Genomic DNA, 12,234 nt, shown 5'->3' with positions numbered 1-12,234 from the left:
ACTGAAAACGAGTCTGATCATACTGCAGTACTTCAGTATCCAGCTTCCTTCTACACTGATTATTTCGTGGGAATCTCTTAAATTGCATTCTCTTCTTCTTCATTACTAAATTTCTGTCTGAGTCTATATCTGCTCCTGGGTACGCCATACAATCCAATATCTGATTTCGGAATCTCTGCCTGAGCATGATGTAATCCAGCTGGAATCTTATCGTGTCCTCTTATGACATTAAAACAAAATGATCCCCACTACCATCTGAAACTTATTGCATAATTCAATTTGTCTTTCCCCTCTCTCATTTCTACTGCCCAGCCCATGTTCTCCCGTAATGTTTCCTTCTATTATTTCCCCTACAATTGTGTAGCAATCTCCCATGATTACTAGATGTTCATCTCGCTTAACATACTGCATTTCCTGTTAAATATCTTCATGTACTTTCTCTGTCTCTTCATATTCTGCTTGCGAAGTTGGCCTGTGTACTTCAACTACCGCGTCCAACACCGATTTATATCGAATCTGAATAGAGTACCCCTATCACTGAAGTGTTCACAGTAGCTCATTCTATCTCCTATTATCCGATTGACAACGAATCCTACTCACGTTACACCATTTTCTGATGTTATTGATATTACCCAATTTTAGTCTGACCTCAAATACTTCTCTCCTTTTCACTTCACTGATCTCCTCTGTATGTGCAATGAGCCTTTGCTATGAACATTTCTGCGTCATTCCATGTTACAACTCGCAGAATGTTACCTGTTCGTTGGTTATTCAATTTTTTTTGTGTCACCTTCCCCTTGGCAGCTCTTTCCTGATTCGGGGTCGTTTGCCAATGAGGAGACCATAATATTTTTCAATTGCAGGCACATGTCCTGTAGATACACATTATTTGCGATACTACAGTTGTTTCGTTTACCTTCGGAATCGCTATGCCATTCCTCATGGTTGATCCTCCCGCTTTTAGGGGCAGTTTCCCACCGAAAGGCAAGTGAGTGCCCTTAACCTCTGCTCGCTCCTCCGCCTCTTTGACAAGGTCGTCGTCAGAGCAAGGCTGACTTTATATGCCGGAAGTCTTCGTCTGCCATTGCTGATGATTTCTACTCTAACTGCCTGCCGACTTAGCTGAATGGTAACGTGCTTGCCTACAATGGAGCGGACACGGGTCCGATTCCCGGCCTTGTGGGAGATTTTCTCCGCCCATGGACTGGGTGTTGAGTTTTTCTTATCATCTTCTCATCATGACCGACGCGCAAGTTTCCCAGTATGGCGTCGCTTGAAATAAGACATTCATCCGCCGACCGTACTTTCCCGGGCGGGACCTTCCGGCCAACAATGCCACACGGTCATTACATTTCTTTTTACCGTAAATTTGGATAGTGGATAGGTTGAAACCTGGGACCTATGACGTTTCGTTTACTAATCAAATACGCTACCCCTACACTGAACCAATGTACTTAGTCCGATGGCAGTCTCGGTACATTACATTATATTTGCGGAACAAAAGATGGAAAAATATATGAAATTGTATACTGGAGTTTCTGTGGAACTCTTTACTTCGGAACTGTAGATTATGTTACATGACACAGTACCTCTTTCTTAGTAGTTAAGCATTTGTTTACATTCTTCCAGTCGCTATTTCGCAAAAACATCATAAAGTCCTCAGTTCCTTTTCCCACTTATTTGTCTCATAGATCAACTGCAAATAATGTAACTGCAAATTACTCTACAATGTCTCAGTAGTAACACTGCTGGTTTCCGTAGCTATTTTTGAAAACGGTATGAGGAAGAATTGGATTGCGTAAAATGATAAGGGACTCGAGTACGGCTGTTGCATAGGTATAAGGTAGTTTTATTTAAATTAAAATGTTCCTTCATTCCGCTAAGAAGTAAAACTTCAGTAGTGCTCATAAGTCAAAATATAATGCGACTGTTAAAGCACTTAGCAACTGTTTTTGTGAACCACCCGTAACAGTAGGCTGTTTAGGTTTTTATGTTGGTAACCCTACGTTGGGGGTGAGCCGGCAGCAGTGGGGAGAGAGATGCCGGAGTTTTGAGAGCGGACGATCTGGACATGTGTCCGTCAGAAAGAGGAAATTTGTAAGACTGGATGTCATGAACTGACTTATGAACACTATTACGGTAAATACATTGTTTGTTCTTTATCAAAATCTTTCATTTGCTAACTACGCCTATCAGTAGTTGGTGACTTCAGTAGTTAGAATCTTTTATTTAGCTGGCAGTATTGGAGCTCGCTATATTGCAGCAGTTCGAGTAACGAAGATATTTGTGAGGTAAGTGATTCATGAAAGGTATGGGTTATTGTTAGTCAGGGCCTTTTTTTGTAGGGATTATTGAAAGTCAGATTGCGTTGCTTTAAAATATTGTGTGTCAGTTTTTTGATGATCAGAATAAGTAAAGAGAGAAATGTCTCAGCACATTCAGTTTTCCTCAGCTGTATCTGTATCAAATAACGTAGATGCTTAACAGCACAGTAATTTATAATTTTTCTAAGGGGACGTTACAACAGGTACCCCAAGTTGAGGCAACATTGTCTTTAAATCGGTTTTATACACATGAGACAAATATCAAAATAAAATAAAAACTACTCCTGCAAGGACACTGACTGTCATTGTAAAAGATTACAGTGGAATTGCTTTGAATTAAGCTTCTACAAAAAATGGTTCAGTATTTTTACATTTGTCTTTCTTCTTAATGTTGGTGGTGACTCCGACCTCAGACTCATTTTTGAGAGTGATTCGTGGCTCCCTGAATAATTATAAATTGTAACAGGGAGTGCTTACTCAGAGATGGGGTAGCGATATGATACAAAAGCTTACATAACCAGTTTAATATATGTTACATAACCAGATAATAATTAGTCGCAACCAGGCAGTCACATTGCCACACCTGAACGATCCGTTCTACGCAATTCATCCAAGAGTTTGGGAATTTCTAGCGATCAGTGTTAGGTCACATCGATTTGCGATCTACAGGCAGATCTGGCAACTTGGCGGCGCACTGCCACGATCCATTTCTCGTGCGTGGAGCCCTTCAGAAAAAGGAACGGACAACATACCTGGGGAAGTAGAGGCGGACGACCTCGCCGGGGCGTCCGCGCATGAGGTAGGTGCAGGAAGTGTGCGGCGGGTACCAGTGGGCCACGCTCAGGAAGATGCCCTCAGAGTCCCCGGAGGAGGCGAGCGACTCGGAGCTCAGCAACCAGTCGCACGTGCCGTTGCGCACGCCCGCCGTCTCCACGTGGCCCGGCCAGCTGCCTACGTTGAAGTGGAAGCCCGTGTTCAGCAGTGGACCCGCGGCCGAGCTCGAGAACTCCACCAGTAGGTCCTCCGACGTGCCGATGATGGAGTACGGGAACTTTCCCATGCCGCAGAACACACCTGAGAGCAATGCTGCTCGTCATGCTCTGCTCTTTAAACTGGCTTATGCTATCAGAAGTACGAGGGCTATTGGTTTATAAAGGTCAAATCTGTCGCGAAATGAAAATTACAGTGAAAATCAAAAATATTTTATTTCCACTCGAAACCCTACACCTTATATCTACTACTCCACATAGCCGCGGCTACAATTCAGACATTTGTAGTATCCTCGTACTATCTTTCCGATACCCTCATTATAGAACATAGCGGCCTGTGTTTTCCGCAGTTGGTTTCCTTTGCCAAAATGTCGGTTCCGTAGTCATTGGTTCACACGAGCATTAAACTCAGAGGGAGCCGAGTCCGGGCTGTTTGGATGGCTGACTAAACACTCTCCACGGAAAGTCTTCAAAGGCACTGGAGCGTGTGACCGAGAATATCTATGAAGAACGAAATGAATGACAGTTGCGTCGTGCGGGTTAAACGAAATAAGGCGTAATCTCTCAGCGGATACTGATAATTGGCGGGAGACACTATTTCCAGGCGTTTTTAAGTGCTCACTGTTCGCTGATAACTGAAAAGAGTGACATGATGCGATCGACGGGCATATTAGAGACAATACCCAAAACATCTGTGCAAATTCTCATTGGACTTTTCCATTTAAAAGACAGATCGGACTTGTATAAGCGAATAGCCCTCGTATCAACAGGTTTATGAAAAAATAAACGATCCAGATCAACACAATACAAAAAAAATTGTCTGATTTAGCGAAACCATTTCTTCACTGAGAACGATAAAAGAAATTAACTTGACGCAAAATTTAGATTTTGTAATGCAGTCTTATGGTTTCCGTTTCAAAAAGTGTGTGGAGTATTTCACTGACCACCTAGAACGACCACAGGTACGTTATTTCAGTCCTCTAGTGCATCACAAAGGAATTTATCAATAAATACTGCTAAGTGGCCTGGAGGTTTACAGGTAGTTAGATGTATTATGTGTTAACATGTAGTACAACTTACGCAGAGTAATTCAGCTGTCCCTCTCTATGAGTTTTGTGCAACCCACAACACCTTCAAATACCACATGCAAGATTTTCATATTCTCTTTCTCGTTACGTACACACTATTAGCGCTACAGAAAAGTGAACACGTCCTTTCTGTAGGGAATTCAATCTAGCTAAATTTTGTATTGCATACGTTTCCCCTAGAGGCCATAGCTTTTGAATTATTAAAAAAACTTACAAAAGTGATCCTAAAACGCGCTTTTCTTGAATAACTCAAAAACGCTAGCCTCCAGGGAAAACGAATCCCAATACAACACATTTATTACAAAAGTGCGGTTCACGTTTTCTGTAGGACTAATATTTTGGAGGCAGGAAGCGAGAAAATATGAATATCTCGCACGTGGGTTTTGAAGTTGTAGTGGGATACATGAAACCTACCGGTAAGGGTAGCTGAATCACCCTATTACTGTATGGTGCCACGCTGTGTTCGGGTGTGCTGTTGGAAGTGACCCTACCTAGTATGACGTTGTGTGACCATAGTGGCCGCCAACAAATTCTGGGTGCCTCCATGTAGATCCTTCATTTTGCGGGAAACCCTCTCTAATGGCATTGATGTTGAACTTGGCTGATTTTAAACACCTGACATCATGTAGGGAGGTATGAGACACATTTGCTGTGTTGATTGTTGAATAATATACTTGCCTCAGCGGTATCTGGTATTTATTCGAAGTTATTGTGTGTTGAATTAGACCCGTGACTTTCATTTACTGGTTGCTCGAACAATGCATGGCGTTTATTCCTTAGAGTTAATAATTATTCACAGAGATTTGCAAAATTTACAAATCGGTACAACTTTGAGCAGTCAGATGAACGTTTCAGTCAAGGTCAACATCTGAATTTACCACTGCGCATGTACTGGTGATTTACTTTTTGGAGCTTCAGTTTCTCCACAATTTCGAGAAAATCCAGAGAATTTCATTTTTTAACACCACGTGGCACCACCGCTCCGACACCCGCATAGAATTCTGACAACTTCGCATCGTCGTGCTAGTTCAAGCATCGTAGTATTGCTCAATTAGATAGGTGGCTTAGATGCCAACGGCTTAAATTAAGTACGACCTGGCCAGAAGGAAACTTCATGCGACTGGTTCCTGGTGACTGTGGGACTAGTTGAAGGCCCTGCAGTGCTTATAATCTGGAGCTTGGCACACGACCTTGACTCATGAAACTCTGTCTCCCTCTGACGTTGCTCTCGCCGTTTTGGACCCTTGAGAATATGCTGACCTGCACATGCATTTGTTTCTTGGACTCTCCAGTGGGACGGGAACGGACTTAATGGCTGTCGTTATATACTATGCACTGACCACGAGATACAGAGGCGTTTTGTACTCTCATGTCACATAGTAAACAGTGTTTACTCTTTGAGAAGAGACGGTGCGAGGGAGAAGCGACAAATGAAAACATGTTAGATAGGTGTATGCCATTAAGAATTATTAGTATCTCATGCCAGCTTATGACACATGAATATAAAATAATAATTCCTTCAGATTTTGGAAACCAATTTCAGGATTGTTTTAGGAACGATTTACCATTTTATCAGTAATTGTATTTCCTCTGAAGTCTCATCCAACGTGAACTATGGTGGCTGGACAGAAGGGTATGTGCGTTATTTATCAGGTGTGGCCTTCACTGTAATCTATCAAGGTTTAAGTGATATGGAAAACATTTAGACTCATGAAATTGTGCATGAAACCCTTGTTTGATGAAGTTATCGTGCTATTTCTTTACAGACCACTGCCAGAAAAGACTATACGTTTGACGCATAGGCGAATTGTTTTCCGGTAGTGTAAAGCGAACTTCTTTACATGATGTCTCCTTGAGGTCAATGTACAAATGTTGTGATGACTGAGCCGATTTCAAGCAGACCTATGCCGCTGAATCTACAATTCGTTTTGTCCTGAGGACTATGTGATTGCCGATTTAGCTCTTAGAGCATTAAATAGCGCACTTATCTTGAAAATTTCTCTAAATTACAAGCTACTACCCTTTAGGTGCTGTTACTCATTTTAAAGCTCCGCTAGCCGGGAATGTTGATTATTCGCAGCCAAATTAATTTGAAATTAAGGATTATCCAAATAATATATTCGCATACAGATTCTAAAGTGAGAAACCTCACAGTGTATTTGGTTTTGCTTTTGCCCTCTCATCTGACAAACGTGTTTATTTCATAGCTCAGTCTGCAGTAAAATTGTTTCACAATTCTTTATTCAAAAATTTGGCGAATTGAGTTGAACCAGATGTAAGGACATTTTCCTAGAGACTTCAGGTTCTACCCTTATCTAAGGTAAATGGGATCTGTAGGATCAGTATGGTCTGCCACTAGTGAGTAAGGTTCAGCACTACAAATAGTATCTGACACACCTACTTGGGAAGCAAGCGTGACGACTGGTGCTCAGGGGATGGTCTGCACTTGGTACTGTGTATCGAAATATTTAGTCAGCAGACAAAATAAGCAAACTGCGACTGTAGATACAAACATGTGCTGTTTCAGAACAGAGTATTTAGCAAATATAGCTCAATAATAATCGAAACACTTACTTACCTATGACAGGCGAGGATTCGTCCTTGCCATCGTAGATTTTGATGTAGTCGTAGGGACAATTTTCTTGTCCGGAAGAGATCGGTCTCATAGGACACATCATGATGTTTTCGCATCGTTGTCCGTCGATGTTGAACTCCTCGTTCTCGATGTAGAGTTTGATGAAAGGCTGCCTGGTGTTGAGCTGGTAGCGGCAGTGCAGCCCCCTGGGGTAGACGCCTGGGTAGGCGGGAGACTGCACGTAGCACGTCTGCAGGCGGCAGTCGCGGAACACGCGCTCGCAGTAGGACCTGTGATACAGGAATTACATATTATCAGGTGTGTAAATACGATTTCGCCGTGTACCTTTCATTCTTCAAGTAATACATTTGTAGATTCATGTATTGCTTGGAACCCGGAAGACTACAAACTGTGACCATATTTAATACCGAGAGGTATAGAACGTGAGTGAATAGGTACAACACAGTACGAAAAGTTGTTAGGAAGAACAGGCAGCAAACGAGGCATGTGATAGCTCTGTTGCTTCTGCATCCAGCAGCAGCTGAGATAGCGCTTTAGTGACTGGTGGCAGTACGCATGGAAATAAAAGACGAAGATTATAACCGAAGCTGTCGATAATACATTTTTCAGGAACCGTGTAGGGAGAGCAGAGTTACTGTCTAAGGGAACCTGTACCTAAATAAGTGAATTACGAATGATTCGCTTCCTACGAGGAGGACACTACATACTTTTTACCAGATTAACACCAGTTAGTAAAGATTTTTGTTTTCATTCTACCAAAAAGTATCGTTCGACGAACAAAACACAATGACAGAAATTATATAAAAGTGATACTGAAAAAACGGGTGAAGAAAGATGTCTAACATCCCTAGTAAATGTACCTACTAAATTCGAAGAATCATTTTTGAGAGCTAAATGTGTAGGTGTACATTGAGCACCAAACTATCACAAGATGAAATTTGAGTCACAGAAGTTCTCATATTATCATATAAGCCAACATTATTGCTACACTCCAGCTGTGCATCTAATTTCAAGCAATACAATAAACCAAAAGTCAGAATCTGCCATTATCTTTAAATTTCAGATTAAAATTAAATTACTATCCTTTATTTAGTGCGTAAACGAAACCACCATGCGAGAATACAATAGTATGTCGCGGATATATTCGTAGGGTATAATCAACTCAACGAATGAAATAAAAATCCAAAGTACTTTTTGGCTTTTTATACAATTTGAAAAAGAATTTTTCTTCAGATGAATTAAGCCTAAAATATTTTCAGTAACCGCCAGAAGTTACGAATGGTGATGTCACCACATGTATTGGTACACTCAGTTTCTAAGTGTTAAGCATTAATCAACTGGTGTCATGCTGTGCTAAGTGATACGGCTGGTGGAACACGGCAGTCCGACGTGTGAAACTGGGGTAAACTATTTGAAATAGATTGAATGATGGTCTGATTATATTGCTCCTTGTACGTGGCTAATATGTGTACATTGAAAAATTATTAAGAACTGACACAAAATAATTATTGTTGTTTTCCCTAAGTAACTGAAATAAAAAGTAGGCATTTCTATAATACTTCCTCCTATTGTCGAAATAAAAACTTTGCGTAAATGAGCCATAGTAAATTTATAATTACTATATTTAAAAGAGTAACATTTGTTCCCAGTTTTTTAGCATAGATTCAGTCCCTAATTTGATTTAGACGTATTTACATTGTTGAAGAGGTAACAGGTGTGTCCTACTTGGACTGAGGCGTTACACTGGAAAATTCGTATGTAGCTGACATGACAGAAATCGTAGTGCATGTCTGTATATGCTATAATACTTAGTGTGGTACCATGGAGGTGAGTTATGTTATAACGAATAATTTATATAGAATTTTTTATCAAAAGAGGCTCTTCTCGATCTTTCAAAAGTACATTCACATGAAGGAGTGGAGGTGAACGAGAATTGACTCCTTTCTGAAGATTGGTAGACCGATCTGTAAAACAACGACGAAATGTTTCCTGTTAACAAGGGCGCAAGGAACATAATAAATATAATAATTGGCAATAAGGACAATAAAGTAACACCAAAGTGATGATAAAATATTCTAGGAATTATTAATGATGCTGATTAATTGTATCATACCTACCACATAGTATTAATCTGTATTATCGATAGAAGGTACAACTTCTACTAATAATAATAATAATAATAATAACGACAATACTAATAATAATAATAAGATAATGGTGGTATTAAGAATGATATTGATTGGTTTAGGACTTTTGAAGCCTTGTTTCCTAGAAGACGTGCAAGGAATAATGAGAGAGATGAAGACTGAAATGAAAGTGATAGTGGTTGCCAGGAAAGAAAAGGATTTTAACAGAGTACTCTGTACACAAAGAGAGGGTTCACGAGAGCGAGCTGCAGAGCAGATAACTATTGTGATAGAGGCTATCTTTTCAAGTTTGAAAGGATTTCACTTTCTGTAGTGTTTTGTGGAGGTTGTTAAAAAGTCGTGTTTCTGATGCAGAAAATAATTTTGGGAACGTGGGAGTGTTGTGTAGTGGGACACAGGGGATTTTACTTTGCTGAGAACGAGTATTTCAGGTGTGTTGTTCAGACAGTATTGTAAAGGTTGAAGATAAATAGGAAGGAGTGCAGTGATTGAGAAGATATTACAGCAAACTTCGGATGTGATAATCTCTACGCTTATCGCTACGTAGCCATGATAATTGTTCATGGGCAGAAGTGATACGGTCAATATAGCGTAAATCAGACATTAATCGCACACATGTATTCATCGCTAGTTCTAACCGACGTCAAATTTCATACGAAAGTCTTTGGAGAATAGGCTTACCCAATGTTAGTGACTCTATGAGGAATGTTAGTGACTCTATGAGTTTCTTTTAAATCTCGAGAGGAAATGCTTTTTTACATTTCTGTGGTAAACGAAGTACGCTGACACCTTCCTACGGACGGAAGTTGTGTGTTCAGTCCAGCCTAAGTGACGGTGCAGAATTATCCCCAGAATCTTTGCAGAAGAAGAAAATGTAATTTATGTGCTGTTCAGGGTTAAGTTGGAAGAGATTCTTTGAACCCAGGAGTACTGTCTTTTGTGAGCCACTAAGACTGCTTGTGTTTTAGGTGGGTTAAGCTTCACACCTATGTTTTGCGCCCATTGTGACAGAGGAACTATGTCAGCTGTTACGTTCTGAGTGTCTGCGTGCAGATTTAATGGGTTTGCACGTATAAATGACATTTGAAATGGGAGATAACAGTCGACACTGTGATTCAGCTTCCCGTACCGAGGTCATTTTATGCAAAACGCAATGTTGTATCTGACTTTTAAAATCAGCTCCCAAGTTTTTCGTATTCTCTCGCTCACTACGCACAAACTATTAGTCCTACAGAAAAAATAAGCACGACCTTTTCGTCGAAAATGTAGTGTAGTTAAATATTCTTAGTATGACACTTTTTCTCTTGAGGCCGTAGTTTCCTAATGATTCAAGGAAAACCTAGAAAAGTAACCTTCAAACGCACTCCTTCCACATCCAGCAGCCAGGGTTTTTAGTATTTTTTCTTCAAGGCACTCCCTTTTACCACTGTACATAAATTTGCGATTGCACGAATTATTTCCCATATTCGATCCTTTGTGGACTTTTTGATTGACTGGCGTTATTATGCCTCGGGCCTAGTCGAGCTGTAAATTTTAACAGCATAAAATAAACAATAACATCCTTCAGATTACGAACATACTGTGTTTGAAAGGGTTTTGATCGAACTGTCACCGTAATTATTTTTAACGTAACATTTGCAACACTCGTTTTTTTTTCTTTCATTATCCTTACGGGCACTTTTAAATTAATAATATTAACGAAACAACCGATTATGCTGGTGGTGTAACAGTTCATTCAATAGCGAGCAAAAATGGTCGAATATCGAGAATAGCTCGCATATTCAGAAAGATTTGTACATTAGAAGGGAGGAGTGCCACGAACAATTTGTATGAGTGTCAAGGTGGAGGTGCGTTTGATGGTCACTTCTGCACGTTTTTCTTGAATAAATCGAAAGCCGTGTCCTCCAGCGAAAACATATGTCAGTACAAAATTTGACTACGTTGAGTTTCCCACCAAAATGCCCGGCTCATTTTTTTCTGTGGGAGCACGTAACGAGCGATAGAATATAAACATCCCACTCTTGGTTTTTGAAAGCCTGATATAACACCGCGAGGTACTTAAAATTAAATCGGTAGGGGCAGCTAAGTCACGCTGTAAAATGAGAAAAAGAATGGGCCCAATATTAATACTTGTGGGACCTCTGGTACTACATTATTACATCGTGATCTCTTTGTTAAAAGGTCCGACTGTAATATTTAGCTAGTGGAGTAAGCGTTGGAAGCTTTGCTGAATCGCAAAAAGCACATAATAGTCGCCTCTTGTTCGTCAATAGCTTGTTCGTGTTCGTCAGTCTCTCAAATAAGAGCTGTCGTCATGCTGCCATTTTCCTGAATACCACATTGGTAGTCATGGAAGAAGTTATTCTATGTTAAGTAAATGCTAAGCTAATAGTGAAATAAATATTCTAAAGCCTTAGATACTGTTGACAGAATGCTAATGTGTCTGTAGTCAGAAGGTTCTTTGGAAGATTCCTTCCTAGGTAGAGGTTTTACGAGCCCCTTTTTCCAGGCTACTGGGAAGATGCTAGAAGTCAGAGAATGGTTAGAAATATCCGTTATTGTAGGCTAAAATGGATCGAAGATTAAATGTATCACTTGTATTGTAATATTGAAGTGTCCTGCAACCGGCGAAAGAATTCGCACAATTGACTTCCTGACTGTGCTGAGGGTTTCCGGCCGCAGAAAAAAGTTTCCTAGTAGCACCAATCACGGATACTTTAAGGAAATCCATGTTTTTCGCATTTGTGCATTGGTCAAGTAGCGATGTAGGCGTGATGAAATATTCTTTTAGATCCTTCTGTTTTCTGACCTCGTAGATTTTTCCACACTTTTCAATGTTCTTCATTGCTTCACTGGTCGTAAATTTATATTCCTGGCAACAGTACAATGATACTCGTTTATTAACAAGTGAAAAATTTTAGTGCATTCAGAATAAACCAGTTAATCCAATTATTCTGATGAAGAAGGAAATATACACAGTAGAACAAAAACCTTTTGCGAATTCCAGACGACATACTCATATTGTGTAACACCCTGTCTAACTTTAAAAAGTGCGTCAATTTTCCGAGGAAGAGAGTGTACAGGTATGTT

General features: G+C 40.2%; 1 protein-coding gene across 1 annotated transcript in view; it reads right to left on the bottom strand.

Moving 5' to 3' along the window:
- The window catches only part of LOC126456383 (uncharacterized), a 188,599-nt gene that overhangs the window by 43,631 nt on the left and 132,734 nt on the right, over positions 1-12,234 (bottom strand). Inside the window, exons 3-4 of the mRNA XM_050092137.1 lie at positions 6,980-7,266; positions 3,077-3,398 (exon numbers count right to left, since the gene is read on the bottom strand). Of these exons, the coding sequence (XP_049948094.1) occupies positions 3,077-3,398; positions 6,980-7,266 (609 nt within the window). The remainder of the gene's footprint in view (positions 1-3,076; positions 3,399-6,979; positions 7,267-12,234) is intronic.

The sequence above is a fragment of the Schistocerca serialis genome, chromosome 2 (assembly GCF_023864345.2).
Source record: "Schistocerca serialis cubense isolate TAMUIC-IGC-003099 chromosome 2, iqSchSeri2.2, whole genome shotgun sequence".
NCBI classification, from domain to species: domain Eukaryota; kingdom Metazoa; phylum Arthropoda; class Insecta; order Orthoptera; family Acrididae; genus Schistocerca; species Schistocerca serialis.
This window is presented reverse-complemented; position numbering and strand designations above follow the sequence as displayed.